We start from the raw sequence: 27,182 nt of genomic DNA, 5'->3' as shown, positions 1-27,182 counted from the left end.
ACAGTAAGTTAGGAGGTGACCCAGCCTTGTCCTGCCTTACTCTTGCAGGAAGCATGCTTGCATGGGTTCCTAATTTTATCGCCCCTCTCTTTCTCTCCTAACTCACATACTCTTACACAATACATCAAGACTGAAATGGAAGGATGAAGATACAACTTTTAAAGTAATTGCATTTAATAGCTTCAGTGAGTCTCTGTAGTCAGAAGGTTTGTTAGTGGGTATTTTATTTAGATCCCACCAGGTTTCCTGACTCAAAGTAATTATGAGTAACTTCCAAATACGATTTTCTTAAGTTTTTTTAATTGATCTGTGTGAACTGGAAAATTTATATTAAAAGAGCATTGCTGGCCGGGCGCGGTGGCTCACGCCTGTAATTCTAGCACTCCGGGAGGCCAAGGCGGGTTGGATTGTTTGAGCTCAGGAGTTCGAGACCAGCCTGAGCAAGAGCAAGACTCCGTCTCTACTAAAAATAGAAAGAAAGCATATGGACAGCTAAAAATATGTATAGAAAAATCAGCCGGGCATAGTGGTACATGCCTGTAGTCCCAGCTTCTCGGGAGGCTGAGGCAGAAGGATCACTTGAGCCCAGGAGTTTGAGGTTGCTGTGAGCTAGGCTGATGCCACGGCACTCTAGCCTGGGCAACAGAGCGAGACTCTGTCTCAAAAAAAAAAAAAAAAAGAAAGGAAAAAAAAGAGCATTGCTAACGTTTAACTTCTTATTGAACTATGGCATTCTTCACTGACTGGCTGAGTACTTGCATATGTGAAATTGAGATAACATGCTATCAAAGGGCAGCTCTATTATTTTCCTCTAGTGATCCATTTAGAAATAGCAGTTGATGGGTTTAACTTTGGAAGAATGTTATTATCTTACTTTCAGTGAACATGGCTGAACTTTAGTGATAATTCATATTTTCTTTATTTCTTATAAATTAGGAAGCCCTTGGTGTATACAAAGAAGCAATTCAGAAAATGCCAAGGCAATTTGCCCCACAGAGCTTGTACAACATGATGGGTAAGTAAAACATTAATATTTTAAATTGATATTTCAGAGACTTCTGGAGAAATTAAAACATGCTTGTATTAAATGGGATTCTAATGAATCATATTAATCCTCACAAACCTCATTTCACAATTGGGTGTCATATTCAAATTCTAACAGAACATACTTGTTCTGATATGAGCAAATAAATGTGTTAAAAAACTGATTCCCAATATGTTGGTCGGATCCCAGAATTGTTGGAAGGGGCTCTCACAGCTCTCTGGGTATTACAGTATGAGCTTAGACTCTAGAGATTGCAAAAGTAACATCTTGTACGTATGTGTAAAATTTTCAAGTATGTTTAGAGATGAAGAAAGTGCACATTTGTTTTAATGAGTTTATCAAATTCATGATAATTTTGATCATGTTATTTTCTTAATCAAAAGATTCTCAAAAGTGAACATGCCGTGATGTAGAAATTCCTGAACTTTGATGCTTATAAAAGCCAACTTGTGTAGTTTTGATAGATCAGGCCTTGGAGCTCAATAGATCTTTTCAGAGTTATATTTTAGAATAAAAATAAAACTGTGCGGACTGTAAATGTGCTACTACGATTATTCTTCTGTCTATATTGAATAATTAGCTTAATTCTCTTATTAGAAAGTATATAAATCTAAGGCATGGATTTTTCTGTACAAGAAGTCAAGAACCAGAAATTTCTAACATCTCCCTGTCACCGGTGGTTGATCCCTGCCTGCCTTGTAAATTGTTACCACAACTGTGTGATGGTGGACACAACTGAAAACCACAAATTCAGCATGTGACTTTTGGGGAAAAAAAAATCGCTAAAGTTTAAAATGTCCTGCTGATTGATCAGTGGTGCTGTTTCAAGATAAGAGAAGAAAAGGGCTTGCTTTTATCCTCAGATATTTTTCTCCAGAGCACAAATTGCACAATCAGATTTTACCTTTTCATTAAACCTGGTTAAGTTTAATATTTCTAGGACTCTCATGCATATAAAATAAGTGAGATTAGACTATATGACCTCCAGGATTATTTTCCGCTCCTAAATTTGACGATTTGAGGAACTTGATAGTAGCTGTATGGCTTGAGCACGCGCGCACGCACACACACACACACAAATCCCAAACCCTCCCGAACTAGAAAATATACGCCTAGAAAGAACACTCACGTTCTTTATTTTCCAAGTGACAGAAAATTTAGAAATAGGTTAGAGATAGAATGGGGCACAGGTCAGTAAACAGAAAAACATCTGTATTTGGAACAGGTTAAATTATTCATTCTACGTCTCTGGGAATCCTAGCCCCAGTAGAGTGATTTAATGATCATATTAAAAAAGGACACTGCAGTATTTTTTAGTTTTTTCTTTGTATAGTTACTAAAAGGTAAAATCTAGGTTCGTGAAATGTAGTTTTGCCCTTTAAGTTTTATGAATTAAAATAGTGCCTTTTACTGTCCAGCATTTTAACATCAACCTATCTATACCAATGAAATGTACATGTCCGTGAAGTATGTGCCTAAAGTGTGTAGATTTATCAGTTAAATTAGCTTTTCTACTTTAGTGCTGGATGTTTTCCGTGTCAAAATAAATACTGAAAGGATTGCTTTCTCTAGCTTTGTCTCAAGAGGCACAACGATTTTAGTTTATGATTTTAGTCTTAACTCCAGTGCTAGTGCTTGCGAAAGCCTTATTCCCAGTTTTCCTCAGCTATCAAGCAAGACATCTCTCTTTAAATTAGAATAGGGCTCTGAGATCCTTGGCAACAGACTGCATGTGGTAACTATTTTTAACGAGAAGTGGTGGTATTCACTATAGTTAGTGATTTCAGAAAATTCATTCAATTATTTTATGTTAATAAATTTGAAAATTCAGCTGGTATCTGGATCTGTCTCTCACATGATTACACACATGCTGAGCACACACAGGCAGCAAAAGATAAGTGTGTCCCTGGGGGTTATTGCTTAGTCCTTTGTCTTATTTTCCATGATAGAAGGAGATGGTCGCTTTGCCCAGACTCTGAAAAGCATCCTAACAATTTTCGAAGGAAAGACCCTACTATAATTTCAAATACCTGATTTCTTTTATAATTATGGTGGCTGTTTTCTGCTTAATTTTATGTGACGGTCCGTTAGCTGGTCAGGTTTTATAGTTTCACTTGTTTAGGAAACTATAATTTTCTCAGAGTGAGTTTACCTCCTAATCAAATGGGTTAAATCCCCCAAGTATTTGCTTTAACTCCCAATACATTTTGATTAGCCTCCATTTGACAAGAAAAAAAAATGGCCCAGGAGATAAGCTGCCCTGTCAGTTCATCAGTTTCATTAGCCTGTCAGCATGTGCTGATTATCCTATCAAGTTTATCAACAGCCTTGAATGGGTTTTCTAATTCACACATTTACATATTATTAGTGCCCTTTGGGGATCAGTGATGGATTATAATGTCTGGATAGATTTTGCCTGAAAGTGCTCATTTTTCTCATGTCTCATTTATTTACCCCTTCACGACCACTACCCCCATGCACTTGTATATATATATATATATATATAATATACAAACATATTTTTTCCATTCAATTTTGTTTTCTTTAGAGGTTAGGAGAAATTAAGGAATATATGTGGATAAATACAATTATATTTCAATGTTGTTATTAGTTTAATAACTAAATTCACTGCAATTGCTTTTTTAAAAAAGCTCTCTATACTTTTGATTTTCTATCCCCTTGAACATTTTACAAAAAAAAATACATGACAGTATGCTTTGTGTCAATCAACTTATCCAGAACATCAAATGAATGTTTTTTCCCTATTTGTGTATTAATAGTAAATAACAAGTTTGATTAATTTACTTTTCTACTTAAATTTTCCATATTTTATTTTACAACTGTTTATTATGACAGTTCGTAAGTAAATTTTGCAAAATATTTAAAAATATATTCTCATTAATCTCTTAATTCATAGGACCAACATATTTGAATAACAATAATTGAGAAGTATCTTTCCATTCAGAATTACATGAATGATAAACAGATACTAAATATTTTATAAACAAAAATTAAACTTTTCCCTAGGTTCTTATAATTAGAAAGGTGTGAGAATACATGAAATATTAAGGGACCAGTCACACAGTAAGTATTAAAATTGCTCCTAGCCAGTTTTGACTTTAAATCTGTGGGCCTCAGTTTCTTCCTGAGAGGACAGGTTGGATTAAATGGCGAAACAGTATAGTGTGGTCCCTGAAGTCAGATAGCCTGGGTTCAAGTTACAGCTTTGACACTTTCTAGCTGAGAATCCTTGAGAAAATTACTTAATGGAAGCCTCAGTTTCCCCATCCATGAGATTTTTATAATAGCAGCATCAGTTTGAGGACTGATTAAAATAATGAGGGTGAAGCATATTGGCCCAATGCCTAACCTGACAAGTGTTTTATAACATGATCTTCCACTGTAATCACCATAATTTTGGGGGGCTTTTAAACTCCAAAACTTGATTTATGTTATCTGTCAGTTCTTTTTTGTATTTAGTGATGTAAATATGATTAAACTATAGCTAAAACTTTTGTCACAGTAATGGCCTTGTAGTCACCAAAGTTCTGCTGGGATTCTGTTTAGTTCTATCCTGTCTGGAATTGCTGTGTTTTCTCTCCAGGCTGATTTTTCCTTTTTTTTCTCAGCAATTCAGTCAAAATTCTTCTTTAACTGTTAGCTATAATAACCAAAAGTGAAACAGCATATTCTGTTAATGCCAATTAACTTGGTTTCATTAGAGTATGTCCACCAAATTAAAATGGTCATATTTAGGTTAGAGTCTCTTCCCCTCTTTCTATCATGATGTATTTTTCTTTTAGTCTTAGTCAAAATTATTCTTTATTCTAACTCTCAGAAGTGTAATAAACACCTCTGAATTTCTCCTTTTTTTCCTTAAATTACAGATGTATTTTAGAATTATAGGATGTTAGAGATGAGAAATTCGGATCTTAAAAACCCATACAACATCTCTTATTTTACAAGATAGAAGATTAACACCCAAAGAATAACGTTGACCTGTTCAGGAATACACAGTTTGTGTTAGACCCAGGAGCATAGTTTCCTGACATAAATTCAAGTACTTTTTCTACTTAGTCCTTCTGTGTTACCAACACTGGTGTGTTCTTTACTATATCAAAATAGCTTCTCTTTACACATTTAATAATCAGCAAAAAATAAAATATATAAAGACCTCTCCGGTTTAACTACAGAGAATAATACACCTAAAAAATTGTGGTTTTATACAGATGTGTTAAATATACAGGATATTTTAATTTTTTTTAAATGCAGGATAAGTTTTGAACACCCTCAGTTTTTCTTCTCTTTCTCTGTAATTGTTTATTTCTCTTATTATCTCTACATAAGCATTGCTTTTGAATAATCCTAAGGGATTACAGGAAACTAAATTAAGCTGTAACTTCCAATTATTTTTATCAGTTTGAGCTCTTCTGATCCCAGAGGTCATTTTAAGCCTATTTACTATTTAAAATAAAATTACTTGACTTTCTCAATGCAAAGTAATTGTTGGGTTTAATTATACAAGCAATTTAGGCCATATCATCTTGGTAATATATCCTAAGAACCAAGGGGCATAATGTGTTACATGGATTAAAAGAGAACTTAGGGCTACTTGTCATTGCAGTCTATAATCACTGTTAAGAATAACCTCTGTGTGCAAAAAAAAATAAGAAAATTGTTTTTTGAAGCCACGAGTGCTGAGTGAAGAGTACAGAGGTAATGGTCATGTGAAATATAAATAATGAATATGGCTCCTGCTCTCACAGAACTTTTTGGGAGATTTCACAGTTGGTCCAGAGCTCGCATGTTCCTCTCCCTTAATAAGTACATATAAATAAAATGGAAAATTATTACTCTAACCTTGAGAGTGTTTTGTCTATAACTATGTAGGCAGTACTATGTTGACTAGACCAAACAAAATAAACAAAAAGAAGTCAAGCTTTTTAATTCTAAAGTGATACTAGCATCACAATTTGTACATATATTCATATTTTTCCATTGTCTAAAAAATGTGTTTATGGTGGGTAACATACATTTATCTTAGAGAGAGATTACATTCTTTTTTAGAGGGGGATTGTGTAGTCATGACTCATTGTTTTTTATTGCCCTATTTGCTTTTATTATTAGCATACTGTTTTGATTCTCTTCTGATAATTCTTTGTTCATTTTTATATCTCTTTTACTTTTTAGTCCCAGCTCGATATTGGAAAATATATCTTCCTTCATTAACCTTTAGCTAACAAATCTTTTACTTACGTAGATTCAAAATTTTGAAAAAGGTTTTCTCCTTACATTTTCCAATAAGCCAGGAATCTTTTGATCTGATTTTTAGCTCTTTAAAATAGCTCTTTATGAGATTTTTTCCCCCATTTTTATTGGACTATTCACAGAGAATGAGAAAAACAATGAATGGGAAACAAAATTTATTAAAGCAATTTATGGTGTAAAAAACTTGTGCAAACTTAGACTTGTATTTTTGAGAAGAAACTTAAGGAGTGAGAGAGTTAAGTGTCATAAATAGCCACCAGTGATCTTTAGATCTTTTACTATTATTTGGGTAAGAAGAACTGACCAACAAGATTCCAAATGCACATTGTGAAAACAAAATGCAGAAATCCTCACTTGTAAATTTGAACTCTACTTGAAATATGTAATATTGTGCTGAGTTCAGTTGGTTGAATGAGTATAAAAGAAGTCTCTTTATCAGTCTTCCATATTGTTTTAGCTGATTTATTTATTTTTGTTGGATTAATCTGTGCGTGTGTGTGTGTGTGTGTGTATGTGTGTGTTTACCTCACCTTGTTTCAGAGTGTATGTAGAGTGGAAATATTCAGAGCAAACTTTTAATGTGATGGTTTACATGCTTAACATTTCTTCTGTAATTCGTTGTTTAGTGAATTTAACATGCCAACTGTGAAAGAGATGGTTTTTAAATGTGAGATTTGAACTTTCACATCTTTCAAGTGTGGAAGCATTAACACTCCAGTAGTGTTAAGCTTTTTATACCACCTGCTTCCCCTATTTAGAGTTCTGGTGATTTTTCTATGATTGCTTCCATTGGCACTCTACAAAATCAATGAGTCAGTCCTGCAAATATGAATATGACCATATAACTGGATTAGTCATTAAGCTGTGTAACTCCAAAAAGAATATTAACTACTAATTTTTAAGACAAGTCTCTTCACTTCACCTTCATTTTCCCATCACCAGAAAGAACAAAACCACGAGACCAATGCTGGGTGTGTAGAGTTTACCCTTTCAGAAAGGCAAAATGTAGATTTGAGAGATTTTAGAAGTACACTTGGTAAGATATGCAGCCAACAAGATAAGGAATTTGTGAACTTTTGGCGGTGTATCAAACAGAATGAATATATAAAATTTATGAGCAAAGCACCATAAATTTTTCTCCTAAAAGTTCATTTCTCATTATAAAACTGCAGTGGTTTATTTTTATTCTTTTACCTTTCACGCTTGATATCTCTACATTATGTACTATGGTTACAGACGTTAATTTGTGAGGCATTAGTCTATACACTACAAAGGCCAGTATCCAGTTCAGCTGCATTAAATAAGTAATATATTTTGTTTAGAGTTTCAATTAAACCCAAGACCAGAAGATATATGGCCCCTGTGGGGAGTTTGGACACTTTAATGCCAATGGTAGGGTTGCCTAAGGATCACGTGTAGGTCTAAATGCCTCTTGCTTTCCTGGAAATATGATACGAGACAGTTGATTATATTTCAGTGCTATTGAAACCATACAAGCCCACCTGTTACATTAATTCATACTTTTGCCAGTTTCATGGTAAAGAAAAGATTGAAGCTTAAAAGCTTTATATTTAAATTGAATTATAATGAAATGAATAAACTCAAATTAATACCTAGGTATATCCTCTGTATTCTCTGGTTACCAAATAGTTTCAGTGTGTTCTGCTCAAAAAAATCTGTTTCCTGAGGCTTCAATAGAAATGAATGAGAAAAAGTATATATTTTAATCTGTCATTGGGCAACAGCCATGGAGTTAATCTTTTACTCAGTAGTAAATACAGGTTGGAGAGTACTCAGAAAATTGAGGTGATGTTATTATATTATACCTAGAAATTTCATTCACTAGATGGCAAAATCTGCCATTCTAACTGATGCCAATTTTGATGGCAATTAGATGAAATGAACAAAGTCATGTGGAAGAAGAAAATTTTATGTGAAGGGTGCAGTCTTGAAAATCAATGTCAGAGAAATGAGACGTTATTGTTGTACATATTTAGAATAAGCAACTGAAGGGACAGAAAGATGTGATGCTTTTTCTCATCCGTCATGAGAGTCACAACCAACACTCCTATGATAAGAGAGGTTAACGGGAGAAAGCATAACAGATTGAGTCAGAGTTCTGCATGACAGTGGGAGCCTTCAGAAATGAAGACCCAAACACCCAGGGAAACTAATATGCTAAGGTTTGATGAGGAATGGAAAGTCTTGCAGAAATGTGATTGGACAAGAGAATAGGATCTGGATGGAGAAACCCAGCAAGGCCTCTCTGTTCAGATTCTTCTTGGCCTCTGTGTGCAGCATTCCTTTCCCCAGGATACACGGGAGGACCCCTCGAATGAGGGTCTTCAAGGGAGAAGGGGAGAGAGTGACCTTTCTAGATTTTATATCTTGCTGTGGAGGAGGGTAGTTCTGGTTTCTGTGATTAGCCTTCGGGAAGAGGAATTCTGGTATCTATGACTTGCTTTAGGGGAAGCACAGGACCCAGAGACCAGGTGGACAGGGGAAGGTGAGAAAGACCGTGCTCCTGACGTCCTTTCTAACATCCTTCAGTTCAAAGTACTCAGCTTGCCAAAATTCCCTACTGTGGTGTATTGTGTTCTGAGCATTGGCACAAGTAATATAAATTAAGCTTAAAATTAAATACATTACTTATTGTATATATTTTGCTGTGTATTTATGTCTGTTTTCCCTAATAGGTAGGGGAAACTTATTTTCTACTTACAAATTTCATTTAACTCTTCAAATGAGCTGTCATTTAGTTTTAATTTTATCTACACTGGTAGAAGTCATTGCCACATTCAAATTCAGTGAAGAATGATAATAGAGCATGCAAAGTTTTGTTCCAGAATGCAAGTCATTTTACCATGTTAATTATGGGAATGGGATGTGTAGATTATTGTAGAATCCTATTCTCAAGTATTCATTAAAAATAGGATGAATATATAAATTTCTAGTATGCTTTAGTAATTAACATTAATATAGCAATTTATAGTATACATAAATTATTCATTGCCTATTATAGAGACATATTACTTGACCGAGTAATATACATGAAACGTACTCCTGAAAAGATCTGTCATCTGTATAAAACTGAAAATCCTTCTATTCTACTCTTCTTTTTTTTTTTTTTTTTTCTGGAGACAGAGTCTTGCTCTTTTGGCCTGGCTAGAGTGCCATGGTGTCAGCCTAGCTCACAGCAACCTCAAACTCCTGGGCTCAAGCGATCCTTCTGCCTCAGCCTCCCGAGAAGCTGGGACTACAGGCATGCGCCACCATGCCCGGCTAATTTTTTCTGTATATTTTTAGTTGTACAGCTAATTTCTTTCTATTTTTAGTAGAGATGGGGTCTTGCTCTTGCTCAGGCTGGTCTTGAACTCCTGAGCTCAAACAATCCACCCGCCTTGGCCTCCCAGAGTGCTAGGATTACAGGTGTGAGCCACCACCCAGCCTAACTCAAAGCAGAGTCCTTTCTCATTTGCCTGCAATTATTCAAGTTCTACTTCTCTGACTACTACTATTTTCATTAATTCCTTCCAGGCTAGTACAGTATTTACTCATTTGTTTTCCTTTCTCTAGTATAAACCTTTTTTAAAATAAATAGATAAATATATGTAATGTAGCACTTGTTTGTTTCTGGTGTTCTCTAATTAATTATATTATGCCATTTTATTTACTCCATTGTAATTCTCCTGAGGACAGTACTATATTTTTAAGAGAATGATCCTCATCTTCCCCAACATGCACTTGGAGATACACACACATACACAGTCTCTCTCTATTTTGAAAAATTCTGAGCATTTTTATAGGATTGGCCCTAACATTTTGTGGATTGATTATTTTAGTGATTTATTTCCTTGAAAATATAAAGGAAATTGATTAGCCTTGAGAACTTCAGGATCCCTAGTTGCAAATAGAGAAATATTGACACAGGCTTCTGGCTTTTTTCCAGGTTAAATTTTGATGGCATGTCAGATGTTTCCTATATATAACTTCACACTAGAAATTAAGAACCTTTCTAACTTTTACTGAAGTTTAATCTGTTTCTTGACAATTGGTGTTTTTACTTTACTAAAAATATGAAACACATATTTTTTTCCTGCATTTCTTGTGTTTGTTTTAAAACTACCCTTTCAGGCTTCAAGGGTTTCCCCTTAAGTTCAATGCTACAGGACTTTGTAAAGAATTATATACTGAACCCTTTCATAACCCTCCTCAATTTAAGACATGGATAATATTTCATTTTACTTCCAATCCTTTCATCCTAGTACGAGTTATAATTGTTGAAGTCTGTTGTCAGATAGTAAGTAACCTCTTTTGTAATCATGTTGCTGTTTTCTTTGTCTTTTCCTGCTCTGTACAGTAGCCAGTAAGGACTTCCAGTCAGAAACAATGTATCCGGGGCAACTGGATGGAGTTGTTATTATAAAAATAAGATGAGGAAAAGACTAAGATGGAGATCCAAGAGATTCACAAAATTTGTCTGCTAAGAGTTAACAGCAACCTTGTGACATAGATAGGTTTTAGAAAGCCAGACCCTGTCATGTTTCTCATGCTAACACGGTGAAGTAAAAAGTCAGAATTGAAATCACAGCTAAACTCTCTATATAATTCACTCTGATATCATATGGTTCTGAAAGACTATGGGTTCTGGAAAAAAATTATTTGGAAATTTCTTTTAAATTACATGTGTACAAATGTAACATATAAATCCAAGTTGATACCTGATGTGATCAATTCTTTATCACATACTTTTCAAGGACTATTTGAAGCCAAAGTCTTCTGGACTTAGGTTGGAAGAAAGAAAAAGAAATGAAAGATCTTGTGTCTGGTTCTATTTGTCTCATAGTCAGGTTTGGTACCAGAGGGGTTATAATTGCTGAAGCAAGTTCCATGGGTACATAAACAGGTGAGAGGGGAATTCGAGTGAATAGAGAATGGAATAGTAATCTTGAATACAGAAACTCAGTTTTGTGAAAAAATTCCCTTTTTCTCAAATTGATTCATAGATTTTAAGTCAATAACAATAAACATTCCAAAAAGAAATTTATCAGAAACTTGACAAATTGATTCTAAAGTTTACCTTATGTAATTAATAGGGAAAAAGAGTGAAGAATGTTTATAGAAGGATAGTGAGTGAGACTTGCTCTACTAGCTTTTTTTTTTTTTTTTTGAGACAGAGTGTCACTTTGTTGCCCGGGCTAGAGTGAGTGCCGTGGTGTCAGCCTAGCTCACAGCAACCTCACACTCCTGGGCTTAAGCGATCCTCCTGCCTCAGCCTCCCAAGTAGCTGGGACTACAGGCATGCGCCACCATGCCCGGCTAAATTTTTTTCTATATATATTTTAGTTGGCCAGCTAATTTGTTTCTATTTTAGTAGAGACGGGGTCTCGCTCTTGCTCAGGCTGGTCTCGAACTCCTGACCTCGAACGATCCACCCACCTCAGCCTCCCAGAGTGCTAGGATTACAGGCGTGAGCCACTGCACCTGGCCTCTACTAGCTATTAAAATATTAGAAGAAGCTACAGTGATGAGAGCGGAGTTATATCTGTCTAAGAAAAGAAAACCAGACCAGTAGGACAAAGTGGAGACCCTAGAAACAGGTAGAAATTTCTGTAAGGTTTGTGTAGGTAATACATGTGGAATTAAATATTGGTGAGGGAAGGAAATTCTTATAAAAGTTGATCTAGGACAATTAATTGAATGTTTAGAAAAGGATAAAACTAGTACTTGCCTCATAACATGACAACATGTATTTCATATGAAATAAGTAGCTTATTTTTAAAAATGAAATGGTATAATTAGAAGGAATGTATGTGTCTATGATCTAGAGAAGAATTTTTTGTGTATAAAAGATACTCTAAGAATTCCCCTGCTATTAATATATATTTATTCTAAAGTTATGTGTTTTTTAAAAAACATAATTACAAAAGTGATAATTGCTGAAGTAAGAGCAATACTTACATAAGAAGTTGAGAGGAGAATTTGAATAAACAAAAAATTGAAAACTGAATTTAGGGAAAATTGGCAGGGTTTTATTTAAAATCAGAATGCTAGAATGAACCTAAATATTGAAAACCAGAAAAATATTTTACTATATAATTGATTTTTTTTCAATATTGTATTAAAAATACATTAACATTTGCTAATGGCTGTCTATGGTTGATGGAATTCTTTCAATTTGATAAAATTATGATCTTTTAGACTTTCTATAATGAGCAAGTATAATGTTAGCAATTAGAAAACAAATATTTGAATATTAAAAGGAATAATCAAGAACCAATTGGTCTCGATATAGTCCGTCTTAAATAGATCAACTGGAAAATTCATGAATAAGACAGTTCCTTTTTAAACTAAGATATGTAACTGGTTTATGAAATGATTATGTATAGATATCTGGACAGTGTTGGTCCACATCATTTTGGGGACTATGGATTATGTGTTCTTAGTTCTTCAAGTAAATTATGAAACTGAGGCGCTGTCAAATAACTTACTTTTCCAAACCATACAGGTATTTAATGGCAAAATTAGAATTCAGAACCAAGCCATGTAAGCACTATTTTTGTATATAATTTATAAATTCAATGCTGTGTCATAATTGTGGATAATTTCAACAGGTAGAGAAACAAACCAAGTTCATCAATCTGTTAATTAAAATGCACTTTTTTCATTTTAAAATTATGTAGCAAAGTTAGTTCCTAAGGAACAAATTAAAAGTAACCTATAAAAGAGAACTAATAATCGCAAGCTTAAAGATTGCTGAAAGTGCTTATTAAAAGAAAAACGACCAACACAATAAAAAAAAAATCAGTATAACAACTACCAAATAAACCTGGTATCTTAGGTGGAAAATAAGCATTACTTAAAAATGGAACGACTACCTTAGCAACCAGCTAAGTACTCAAACTTGGAGAGCCTAGAAATTAGGTAGATTAGGATATTATGACTGCCCTTCTGGCAAAGCATCCTGAAATTATCTATCAATATTGGTAATGAGATACTTTCACTGTCTTAGTAGCAGGAAGCCTGCTAGAAATCACATTAGAGGTGTTTTATAAGCGCCCTCATTCTTTACACTAGAAAAAAATGCTATGAATTATGTGGGGCCTTTGACAAAAATAGGTTTTCTCTCCCATGTGCTTGTCTGGAAGTTTTAAAGTGAGCAAACGTCTGAAACTTCTATAATTATTTAAATTATTGCTAGATATATGAATGAATTGGTGTTGTCTGCCTCTCAGTCACCCATGGATCACTGAATCTGTGTCATAATTTTGCCCATAACCACTTAATATCTGTAGTATTACTCACTTAATATTTTTCTTTATTCTAAACCATGTCTGTGAAATCACATTAATATACATTAAATCAAATTCATAAATATCAAAGTTTTAAAAAGTTTTTGTTCCATGTACACCTAAAAGCAGACATTGGAAAACACTGATAAATTTGACACTAGACTGTAAGCAACAAATGATATTTTATTAATCTTTGTTTACCATCCATATGCATTGCTCATGTGGGTTTAACCTGAATTGATATACAAGGTATATGCTAAAAAATTTAAAAAAAAAAGCACTTAGTAATTACTATAGGAGTTGAGGAGGGGATGATCACTTTTGGAAAGGGTAGTCACAAAAGTTTTTTTTAAAAAATAGGGAATCTGTACTGAATCTTAGTATTTCCCACGACATGCTCTATTCTTTATCTGCAAGCAGGAGCTGTCCAGTAATTTGAAACATAAGAATCAGTGAGATCTAGACTATTACATCATCAATAACCCAACATTCTTTCCTTAAGCAGTTAGCCTTTGCCTGGGTTATTTAGACCCGGGGCTTTTTGGGGAGCAAGAGTGACATTATTTGTTCTAATCTGAAACTGGTTTATATTTGCCTGAAGCCAGCCTAGAGACATCCAAATCCCTTTTGTCTGTGAGCGAATCAGAAATAAATCTGGGTGATGAACCTGATCGCTACATCATTGCACAGCAAATCTTTTCATTCTTATGAAAGTCCTTCTATTATGTCATTTTTCGCAGGATGAGAAGGAAAAATAGTCATCATTACTTCTTTCCTCCTGGGCATCACAGACCTTTTTTTTCTATTATTGTAAGTTAAGAAAAATTATAGTACCAGAAAAGATGACTTAGCTTTCATCCCCTCACCCTATTCCTGATTAAGTATCTTTATTTCTTTCCTGTGGCCATTTCCTTTATGGAAATTTTTATGATTTTAGTATTTTAATCAAGCTTGAAGGATTGCACATATACCATTCTCTTCTAAAACTAAATCTATTGATGGTAATTTTGTAGTTATTTTATCTCCTCTCTGATTATTTTTGATATTATTTGGGTAAAATGTTGTAGTTCTAAGAGCCAGAAAAAACTCTAATCTGAATCCATTTTGTTTTTGCTTGTTTTTGATCTTGAGTAAGTTAGTTATGCCCAGGGAGCCACGGTTAGTTCATTTGTAAAATGATATTGATATTATAGTGTAGGGATAGTGTAAAGGTATAAAGATAATATATTTAAGACATTAGTAGGTATTCACTAAGTAATAAACTTTATTTGGCAGGCAGCTTGATGCAGTGGAAAACATCATGGCTCTGGAGCCATTCAGTCCTTTTAGGACAGGATTATTAACTGTCTTGTGCAAGTCACTTATCATTCCAGAGCCAGCCTACCTCCTCATCCATAAAATGGGTATTATAATCCTTATTGTGGATTAGAAATGAGAAATATAAAGCTCTTACCTTGCCATTGCCAGGGATCTAACAACTATTTGTTGTTCCAGTATTGTTTGTTGCCTAAATCTTTGAGTTGCCCCTTTAACATGTTTTTATTTATCTACGATTATTTTCACGCATTTTAGCTTTTGTATCTTGATTTTATAGACCCTTATTGTGTTAAGGTTAACCTTAGAGCTAAAGTACATCTTCTGTGTCACATATTTTCCTCTTAAGAATTGAATTATGTATGTGTAGGAAGCATTTTTAAAGGTCAGTCATGGGTTATCATTGATCTCCCTTACTCTTTTAATTCAATAGATAAGCCCAAGGCAAAGTGAAATGAACCTGCTGGCCAATGTATCAGAAACTAGAAAACAATTTTCTATGAGAGAGACAGACAGAAAGAGAAGGGGTGTAATTCTCACCTGAGCTGAGGAGTTAGAAAGTTTATGATTATTCTCCACCTGCTGGTTAAGGAAACGTGTTGAGATCAGGTTTAAATTGCAGCTTTACCACTTTATATATTTATGATTTTCTTAGCTACTCTGCTTCTCAGTTTTTTCATCTGTAAAATCCAGGTAGTGACATTCCTTAATAAACAATGAGATACATTTAGAAAGCAGCTAATACAGAAAATTTTTTTCATCTTGCAAACATACTATGACCAGTTAGTAGTGGTTAAGTGGCATAACGTGTTAAGCATCCTTGAAAGGCTAAGTAAGAACAAAATCTACATGCCTAAATGTATAGAATAAGAGGAGTGTGTGAACATAAGTCAGATATTTCCTTCCTATAGCTTGCTACCCTAACTCATAGTAAACACTCAATGAATGATTGTTATTAAGATAAAATGAACGGTGACACGAAGTTTTTCTAACTTGTAATGAATAGTACCTAAGTATCAGTTTTCATATACTTGCCAAGATGCATGATTACATTACATTAGTTATAGCCCTTTAATATTTCCTGTCTCACAAGTTTTACAAATTATTATAATAAGTTGCTCATGAGTTCTTACTGAAAAAAATGGACCAAGCATTAAGTATTTAGCAAATTAATAATGTTTCGTTTCAATGTAGATTTTAATAATAGATTTCTGGCTTGGAAAAAAGGTAGCATACTTTCTGAAATAATTTTTAGACTTTAACAACTTAAACGTTACAAAGATTTAAATTTCAAAAACACTCTAGTAAAACGTTCTTTTGTACCCTTTTTCTGTTCAGAAAACCTATTGTTATTCTAAAAATTAGTTAAATTTGTATGAATGAAAAATAGAAGCTATATTAAAAGCAAGGGTTGTACAACTTTCAAAAACTTGGAGCACTTGAAAAGCCAAGGTAGAATTTCAGGTTGATTCCATATGGAATCAGAGCTCGGGCCCATCTTCTGCCTAGCTTTGTAAGTCATTTTAGAGATAAATATTTATATACAATTTATCATTAATTCTTTTAGAATTTTCATTACTTCAGGGCTTGTGCATCTTCTCTGTTATGTATATCATATCTAGTTTTGTTTTAGTATGAAGAAGTGGTTCACTTTTCCTAAGAAAAATTACTATTTGCTTTTTTTGTAAACATTCGTTAGTTCAACATGTCAAAAAAAAATTCACTTGACAGTGCTCTAGTTTTTATAGAGATACTAAAATAAAAACCATGTAATTACAGAAATTCATGGAAATTAAAAAAAAATCTCTTCCCAATCTGTTGTTTTAACAACTGCAAGCATTTCTGCGTATTCCATTCCACTCTTGGTCTTTCCTTCAGTATTTCTTGTATCTCCCCTAAACAAGTCATTTAATTTAACCAACTTGCTAAATGTAAACATGTTTTAAACTGTGAGGAAAAAGAAATCAAACATTTTTCACCTATCATTTTTATGATATTATATAGAACTAGAAACATGTGTAAGTGGGTACATGCATTTTTGTGCATATTACATATTTTTCAGCAATGTTTTTTACTAAACAGCCAAGCAAAGGGCATTCAAAAGATCAGGAGACTCGAGCCAATTCAATTTATCAAACATACTTGTATTGACAGTACTGTGTTAACACAAAGTAAGTATGATTAAAACAAAACAGAGCAAGTTCTTCCTTTGAAGCAAAAATGTATGTCCAGTGTGGGTAATACATTTAGGAAAAGCCTCTGATTATGCCTCGAAAGGTAAAAGCTATCATAATTATGATTAATCAAGCAATTAAGGCCTGTCTGGAAAACAGTGAAGTTACCAGTCTGTTGCCTGGTCGCAGAAACTGAGTAGCATCTACATTTGCAGTGCTCATTAAACTACAATATTTAACTTAATTATACAAATTATCTAAAAGTATAAATTTTGCCATCAGTTGAATATTCTTCAATGTTACAGTCATACAGAGGAAAAGGAAATGATAATAAACAGGCAACTGATATACTTTCAGCTTTTCAACTTTTTTCTCCTGCTTGGCTGTAGTGAAATGGTATTTGGTAGCTAAAACTTAGATAGATTGAAAGTTTTGACTAATGGCTAGAGGGCCTTAGACTAGCTTTGTACATAGTGCTGGGCAGACTTGATAATTGTCACATATTCATTGGGTTTTCAAATGAAACTGGTAAATTTTATTGACATAAATGGAAATAACTTCTGAAAAAATTAAAATCTAAAAATATTTTTAATTCTTTCCATCTTACTTTCTCAACAAGGTTGTAAGACGTTGAAGGCATAGGATCTTACACTTTTTTATATAGTCCCTGCATGAGGTTTTCCACTTAGTATTCTATAACTACTTGAATTTCTAAATGAATAAGTGAATGTGAATAGAAAATAACAACTGATTATACAGTAGAAAGAATAAACTTATCTCTAAGAAGAAAAATGATGATGGAAAACATGCTTGGGAATCAGATGTTCCTAGGTTAAAAATCAAAGCTTTACTACTTAATTTTTTTACTTTCGCTGTTGTACTTAATTTTTTAAACACAAGACTTTTCATTCTGTAAAATGGAAATCATGATGACTTCCCTGGCAATCAGATGAGGAAATGAATGAGAGTACTTGACACAGCATCTGAATTTCCAAGGAATAGAAACATGATGGTAATGCTGTTGCAAATGCTGTATTTTTAGTTTGGTCATCTTGATCCTCTTTCCAGGTGAAGCATATATGAGATTAAGCAAGCTCCCTGAAGCTGAGCATTGGTATATGGAATCTCTGAGGTCCAAGACTGACCACATCCCTGCTCATCTCACGTATGGGAAACTGCTAGCTCTAACAGTAAGTAATTACCTTCCTCACTTTTAGAATTTAGTTTTTTCCATGTGGATTGATATAGATGGTGTTTGAGGTACTGTTTCTCAGCCAGCTAACTCATGCTGTTAGAATATAATGATGGTGATGCAAAGTTAGAACCCTGTGCAGAAAATATAGAAAAATGTATTACTTTGCCTATGAGGTTTGGCCTAGATAAGTTACATCATTAAGTTACATCAAGGATCATAGTCCCTGCATAAGGCTGTCCACTTAGAGTCTTGATATTATGATCCTTGATGTAACTTAATGGAAATATATAAATGGAAAACACCAAATATATGATTACACAATGGATTTGTCCTTAAGTCAGTGTTGGCATAAATATTACGTACTACAAATGAGTGTCAGCCCCAAATTGGCTATAATTAGAACTAAATCTGATTCTTTCAAATAGCCAACAACAAAACATTTTGTATGTGCTGGAATTCCCTCTAGTTGAAATCATTCTGTAAGAGAAGTGGAGCCATCCTTTCACTACCCACTATGTAACAAGCACTTTATTATTATTATTTCAGAATATTACAGGAGTACATATGTTTTGGTTACATAAATTGCTTGTGTACAGTTTGAGTCAAAGTTGTAAGTGTGCCCATCCCAAGATAGTGTGCAATATACCCATTAGGTATAAATTTACCTGTCCCCTCCTCCTGCCTCCCACCTGCTTGATTTCTGATGAATGTTATTTCCATATGTAAACATAAGTGTTGATTGATTAGTTCCAACTTGATGGTGAGAACATATGTTTGTTTTTCCATTCTTGTGATACTTCACTGAGAAGAATGGTCTCCAGTTCCATCCAGGTTGGCAAGCACTCTTGGAAGCCACAGTTCCATGAAAGTGGTGTTAGTTTGAAGCATAAGAAATTGCTAATACTCTACCACTATGAACTATAAAATTGATAATTTTATGTAATTCAAAGTAGTATTAATATCTTTATTTTACACGGTGGGGAATGGTTTAAAAATTTAAGTAAATTTTCTGAGCTTCCATAGCTAATAAGTGGTAGAACTAGGCTGAATCTAATTTCTGTGTTATTTAAGTTATACCACCTGATCTCTCTTCAATGTTAATAAAAAATAAATGAATATTGGATATGCTTTTAATGATTAGCTGAACTCAAAAAGCAGTAAGAGTTTCCCAGGAGCTATAAATGAAGGTGGTAGCTGAATACCAGACCAGTAAACAGTAGGCTGATTCTGCAGCTCATTTGGGGTCATCTATTAGTTATGGAAACCAGTGGGAAGGGGATTTTTGTTTTTCATTCTTTCTGGAATAGGAGAAGCAGCTTTGGGCCAATGGAAGGCCAGGAATTAGATGCCTAAATAAAGCTGGGAAAATTCATACCCTTATTGAAAGGATAATAAAAAATAAGTTTGTCTACTGGAATAAGAAGGCAGCATGAACATTTGCCTGTCTCAGAGTAGGATCTGGATGGAGGATGAAGTCTCTGCTGGGAATTTGTTGTTACTGTCCTCCCTTTACCGAGTTTTGGGTTTTGAATTTACCTGGATGATTAGGAAATTCCTAGCCCAAGAAATTAAATAAAACATAGTCAACTAAAAACCCTTGCTGAAGAAATGACTGAAGATATTGTGCAAAAGAACACAAATCTAGAAAGAGTGATAGAGGGAGGTGCAAAAATATTGGTGGGCAAAGAAATTGGTGATCATGTGGGTAATTCAGAAAGCTTTTAATGAATAAATACCGAGAAGGAATAACTACACAGGACTAATCAGAATAGGTGGGAGACTTCAATGGATAAGATTTTTAAACTGATTTTGGAAATCAGCAATTGTAAGTGTTAAAATTGATTTGTCAGCACATAGGAAATGACAATCAAAGGAACTTTGGAATGAGATAACAATGAAAGGAAGTCTGACTTACTCCAAGGAAACCTAGAGGGGCTCAAGACATGGAGGCAGCTGGCATAGAATAAAGAGTGAGGTGTAAGTGGCATGAAAGGGGGTAATCAGTTGAAACCAAGGAATGGAACATTAAGATCTCTCCCCTGTGTATGCAAATGCAAGCAACCAGGCACCCACCTCCAAGGCAGGGGAAAGGGGTTCGCAGTGGTAGAGCAAGTGAATGAGAGAGGTCCAGGACTTGGGAATAGCTTGCACAGTTGAAGGTGGAATGAAGAGGAGAGAGCAAAGACGACTGATCGAAGGCCCTTCCATGGACTATCCGATCCTTAATACCACTCCCCTACCCCGTGTAGAGTACCAGCAATGCAGGGTTTCTTCCCCTTCCCTCAGCACACACTTTCTCTAGATCAGAATTCAACAGTTACCTTACCTCCCCAGAAATTGTTGAATTCTGAACTAGAGAAACTAAATCATGGTAGAGAAAAGATTTTCAAATACCTGAGTTTGGAGGCACCCTATAAATGACTGCCTCCCAAACCAGGCACATGTTAGTGAATCTGTCCCATCTAGAAAGCTCATCTGTGCCTTAGGAACTTGATCAGCTCTTACTAACTCACACATTCTTAAATATCAAGGAGCAACCAAGGATCGTCAATCACATCAGGAAAGCCTCAAATGTAAAAGGTTGGAACTGAAGCACATTATTAGGAGAAGGAAACCTAAGGAAACAAGAATTCTTTAAAAGAATAATAATCCTTAGAAAGAGATGGTAACAAACAGCATTTTATGAAGCAGGATGTCTTGACAAAAATACTGGAAAAAAACAGGAACTTTTGGAAATTAAAAATATGATAGCAAAATAATTTTCATTTGGAGAATAGGAGAAGGAAGGTGAAGAAATCTCACATGCAAACAAAATATGAGGGGATTAAAAAATGTGAAAGAAGAGCTTATGAGAGAAGTCAGCATGGGGTCCAACAGAGGAAGGAAAGGAGAACATAATTCAGAGTTGAAGGATACAGTTGCTATTTCTGTCATTTACAGCGTCATAATATGTGTAGTTTAATGACATGGAAAAAAGTTGTTTTACCTTATGAAAACTTTTTCCAGTTTCTATCCTGATAGAATGATGATTTACACAATTCCACATAAATATACGATCCATATACCTCTTGCCCCAGCTGCTATCTGAGATGTTCTTCTGGAATTCAAGTGGAAACATTTTAAATTAGATTAATAAAGACCACCTTCCAAAAATAGCTATAAAAGTTTCACATGCCTGATTCACCCCCCCCCCAAGAAAAACGTAGAAAAGAAAAATAACTTAAGCTTAAATGTTCATAATTTGGAATATGCTTAGACCATGACAGTGGTTATAGAAACCATGTGACCTTTTTTCAAATTTTTAAGCCTGAATATTTTAAGTTTCCTGTACCAAAAATATGATTTTTAAAGGCTGCTTTATTCTTTTCAGAAGGCTTTAAAGAAAAAAGATTTAAAAGTTTTAATTTACCGAACCATATGGAAGGGAAGGAAACACTCGCATACTACAATCCAAAATTTTAATTCTCCCCCTACCCAAGACTTTTATAGTTTCCGACTTGCTGATTAGATGAAATATAAACCCTATGATGGAATGCCTTAAACTCTCAGTGCCAAAACCCAACAACCATCTCTAACAGTTTCTTTCTAAATTACAAGATTTGGCAAATTTTGATCCCTAAGGATTGTCTTTGTCTGATTTGGGGGTTCTTGGCCTGGTAATAGGCCGTGGACTTAATATAGAATTGGAAAGGTGGGAAATGCCACACATTTCGACTTCTGAATACTTTAAATATATTATAAAATTGAATTGACCTCTAGTCCCAAGAGAAGAGGAATAGAAATACAGTAGTGTTTTTACCCTTACGTCAAAACTGACCAAAGGCAAAATATGTAAAAATGACATACAACTATGTTAGACTGTAGAGGAAGATAGTCACATAAGAATTACATTTTTATTAGACAAATTGGAAAAAGTATTGATTGTTTTTCATTATAGTCAGTGGAATGATTCACTCAATATATTTTTACAAGTTTTCCTTGAATTTGTGTAATATTTACAATATTTCAAGAAGTTCAAAGGGATCTAAGGTATTCCAGAATGCTTTGGCATAGTCTATAGATCAAATCCTTTTTATTTTGCTTCCAAAAGTGTCCTTCTCCTCTCTTGTTCAAATTTGACTTCCTCTGTGAAGTCTTGCTTGACACTCTCAAACAGTTACTGTTTTTTATTCTTTCTTCGTACTTCCTTAGCACTGGTTTCAGTATCTCCATACTAGCACTTCCAAAGTGAATGACAGGTATAAATCTATGTCTCTCTTTTGACACTAGATATGGAACAGGGAGTAAGTCTTCACTTTTTATTTCTTCAGGACATGACATTTCACTGTATTAGTAACTATCTCTGTACTCTTGTGCATTTTCCGTTTTAATTTAGTTAAGGCATGGATACTTGAGTATTTTTATTCCCCTACTCTGATACTCATTCCCATATTAATCTTTTTATTTGGTCAACACATGTATTGAGACATATTACTGCATGCTAGGTACTGCTTTAATCCTCAGTGATCCATGCTGAAAACTTGAGAGTGAAAGTGGCATGATTACGGAGTGGACACAGAGTAATCTTCCAAAACCCTAGAAGGGGAAGTGGGCACAAAAGGGTGTGCATCTCCTGAGTGTCTGTATTTGACATGTGTTATATCACAGAAGGTTGATAATAACTCTTAAGGACTGAGTATTATCCCCTTGTTATAAATGAAGAAACTGAGCTTCAAAGATTGAAGGAACATCCCCCCAAATCATATAGCTATTAAATAGTAGAATTCATGGTTACCCCAAGGTTTTCTGAATTGTCATTAATTTTTATTCCATATTAAATAATTTTAAGTTTGGGCCCCCCCCCACTTGGAATACATGATTGAACTGATTGAAGATTTGAAAAGCAAATTACTATTCCCCTCTTCTCTTCTTTTCATAACTCATTTTTAGATATTACCTACCGTTAAATACTGGTTTAGTTTGAGTGGTTAAACTGATTTGTTTTATTAGGTATGATAGGTCATGAACATAGGATGTCAGTTTTAGGCTCTTGGCACTTTTAGATCCTACATTATACCTTTAATACAAATTTTCCAGGTTTCCCTGGGTAATAGTTTTGCATTAGAGTCGTTGTAGCCTCCATGTTTAAATATAGTTGGACCCAAGTGACATCTCTCTAAAATATATGGAACTTTCATACCAATGTCATGTCCAATTAAAATACTAAACATGAGATGAGTTTGATTGCTCTGCTTAAAATTGTGATTTATTCCTTTTTTGAACTTTGTTACCTAGAGCAAATGCCATGAATTTAAAATTGGACATGCATTAAGAGAGAAGGGAAGGAATAACATTTCCATTAATGTGGTATATCAGATGATTTTATAGTTACTTCTAAAGCTATGTGGGTTCTTGAGTTGTGTATACATGCTTACTTTGATTTTGATTTTTTTTGTCTTTCTTTTTGTCCTCCTCAATTTATGTAAGCCAAATATTTTATAGTTTTTGTGAGCCAGTAAAATTAATATTGACTTAAATTATAGTAAAAGTTACTTGGCTGTTAGCTTAGTTTCCAGATTCAGGTTAGTAGGAGAGAAGGAAGGATATTGGAGACTCTGCAATAATTCTTGATACAGAAAACCTTTATTTTGGCTACTACATGGAAGCACTGAGCCAGACTTCTGTGTCTAGCCAAAGTTAATTGGGCTACATAAAACTACAGTTGTGAAAGTACTTGAGATTCTACAGAAAATCCCCATATCCCAGGCTAAAATGATGTCTGTGTAGTTTATCTGGAAGTGCAAGGCTGTATGTTTCCATGGGTCTACTGTAATTATTATTATTACTTAGAGCTAAGACATTATTTCCTTTCATTTGGCCCTCCCCAGAGCAAAGTTCTTTACAATGTGCATGTTGACCAACATTTGGATTGTTTTGTTTCATTATAATTACTGTATAGCCATGTTTATATTGGAGAAGGGAACAAAAGTAATTTTTCCTGTGACTTTGAATGGTTATTATGGATATGTCTAATTTAAGTTGCAAATTTTATTCTATGGAAAGGGAAAGCATAATGTCTATATCATGCTACTGAAATACTGGATGAAATATAGAAGGAAGTTAACTCAATATGATATGCAGTTAAGCAATTATATGAAGTTGCCCATCTAAATTTTGTGATGTAGCATTCTGGAGCTAATATAATTATCATTGTATTATTTTTCAATAGATTTAGGGGGTACAAGTTGAATTTTGTTGCATGTATATTTTGTATACTGGTGAAGTTTAGGCTTTTTGTGTATCCATCACCTGGATAGTGTACATTGTATGCAACAGGTAATTTTTTATCCCTTAACCCCTGCCACCCTTCCCCCTTTTGAGTCTCCAGTGTCAATTGTAGCTCTCTGTGTGTCCTTGTGTAGCCATAGTTTAGTTTCTGCATATGACTGAGAACACCCAGCCTTTAGTTTTCTGTTCCTGAGTTATTTCATTTAGGATAATGACTTCCAGTTCCCTCCTTGTTGCTGAAAAAGACATGATTTCATTCTTTCTTTCTTTTTTTTTTTTTTTTTTTTGAGACAGAGTCTTGCTCTGTTGCCCTGGCTAGAGTGAGTGCCGTGGCGTCAGCCTAGCTCACAGCAACCTCAAACTCCTGGGCTTAAACGATCCTACTGCCTCAGCCTCCCAAGTAGCCGGGACTACAGGCATGCGCCACCATGCCCAGCTAATTTTTTCTCTATATATATGTATTTTTAGCTGTCCATGTAATTTCTTTCTATTTTTAGTAGAGACGGGGTCTCGTTCTTGCTCAGGCTGGTCTCGAACTCCTGACCTGGAGCAATCCACCCGCCTCGGCCTCCCAGAGTGCTAGGATTACAGGAGTGAGCCAACCACGCCCAGCCAATTTCATTCTTTCTTATGGCTCAGTAGTACTCTGTGTGTGTGTGAGTGTGTGTGTATAGATACTTTGTTTATCCATTCATTGGTTGGTGAGCACTTGGGTTGATGCCATTTCTTTGTGATTGTGAATTGTGCTGCAATAAACATATGAGTGCAGGTATCATTTTGGTATGATTTCTTTATCTTTGGAATATCTAGTAATGGGATTGTAGGATCAAATGATAGATCTACTTTTAGTTCTTTAAGAAATCTCCATACAGATTTCCATAGAGGTTGTACTAATTTACATTCCCACCCACAGTGTGTCAGTGTTCCCTTTGCACCACATCTAAGCCAGCATTTGTTGTTATTTAATGCTTTAATAATGGCCATTCTGATTGGAGTAAGATGGTATCTCATTGTAGTTTTAATTTGCATTTCTCTGAGCAGTGATGTTGAACATTTTTTCATGTTGGCCATTTGTAAATCTTTTTATAATAAAAGTGCCTGTGTATGTCATTTGCTCACTTTTTAATAGGATGGTTTGTTTTTTTTCTTGCTGAATTGTTTGAGTTCTTTGTCGATTTTACACATTGGTCCTTTGTAAGGTGCATAGTTTGTGAGTATTTTCTCCCATTCTGTAGGTTGTCTATTTATCCATTTGATTATTTCTTTTTCTATGTAGAAGCTTTTTAGTTTAATTAAATTCCATTTGCTTATTTTTGGTTTTGTTACATTTGCTTTTTGGGTCTTAGTCATAAATTGTTTGCCTAGGCCAATGTCAGAAAGAGTTTTTACTAGATTTTCTTCTAGCATTTTTATGGTTTCAGGTCTTCCTCTTAAGTTTTGAACCATCTTGAGTTAATTTTTGTATATGGTGAGAGAAAAGGGTCCAGTTTCATTCCTATATTATGCATCTGGCTATCCAATTTTCCTAGCACCATTTATTGAATAGTGTGTCCTTTCCCCAGTATTTGTTTTTGTCTGCCTTGTCGAAAATCAGGTGGTTGTAAGTATATGATTTTATTTCTGAGTTCTGTATTCTTAACATTGATCTACAAGTCTATTTTTATGCCAATACCATTCTGTTTTGGTTACTATATCCTTGTATTATAATTTGAAGTCAGGAAATGTGATGCCTCCCATTTTGCTCTTTTTGCTTAGGATTGCTTTGACTATTTGGGCTCTTTCTTGGTTCCATGTAAATTTTAGGATTGTTTTTTCTAATTCCATGAAAAGTGACATTGGTATTTTGATGGTAATTATATCAAATATATAAATCACTTTGGGCAGTATGGACATTTTAACAATATTGATTGGTCTGATCCATGAGCATGGGATGTTTTTTCATTTGTGTCTACAATTTCTTTCATCAGTGATTTCCAGTTCTCCTTGTAGAGATCTTTCACCTCCTTGGTTAAATATATTTCTAGATATTTTATTTTTTACAGCTATTATAAATGGAATTGAGTTCTTGATGTAGCTTCCAGCTTGGTCATTATTAGTGTGTAGAAATGCTATTGATTTTTATGTTAATTTGTAAATTTAGACTTTGCTGAATTCATCTGTCAAATCTGGGAAACTTCTGAGGGTATTCTAGGTATAAAATCATATCATCAGCAGAGATATTTTGGCTTCCTCTTTTCCAATTTGGATGCCCTTTATTTCTTTCTCTTGCCTGATTGCTCTTACTAGGACTTCCAGTATTATGTTGAATAGAAATGGTGAAAGTGGGCATCCTAGTCTTTTTCCAGTTCTTAGGCTGAATGCTTTCACCTTTTCTCTATTCAGTATGATGTTGGATGTGGATTTGTCATTTGTGGCTTTTATTAATTTGAGGCATGTTCCTTCTGTTACTTTGACTACGAAGCATAATGAATTTGATGGTTCATTTTTTAGGATCCTTCCCTCCACTCCAAAATATACGTTTTTTGATATCTACTATCAATCTTAAAGGTACTCTCCTTGCTGCCACTAAGTGACACAGAAATCCAAATATCACCAAAATATGACTTTTATTCTGCTTTTGTATGTCA

At 34.4% G+C, this 27,182-nt stretch overlaps 1 protein-coding gene across 2 annotated transcripts in view; it reads left to right on the top strand.

Annotated features, from left to right (window-relative positions):
• The window catches only part of TMTC2 (transmembrane O-mannosyltransferase targeting cadherins 2), a 370,759-nt gene that overhangs the window by 231,116 nt on the left and 112,461 nt on the right, over positions 1–27,182 (top strand). For both annotated transcript variants that reach the window (XM_045553293.1, XM_045553294.1), the window contains exons 7-8: positions 937–1,015; positions 18,162–18,283. In XM_045553293.1, coding sequence (XP_045409249.1) covers positions 937–1,015; positions 18,162–18,283 — 201 coding nt within the window. The remainder of the gene's footprint in view (positions 1–936; positions 1,016–18,161; positions 18,284–27,182) is intronic.

This window comes from Lemur catta, chromosome 6 (assembly GCF_020740605.2).
Source record: "Lemur catta isolate mLemCat1 chromosome 6, mLemCat1.pri, whole genome shotgun sequence".
NCBI lineage: Eukaryota > Metazoa > Chordata > Mammalia > Primates > Lemuridae > Lemur > Lemur catta.
The sequence above is the reverse complement of the archived record's forward strand: the minus strand, read 5'-3'. Positions and strand labels throughout refer to the sequence as shown.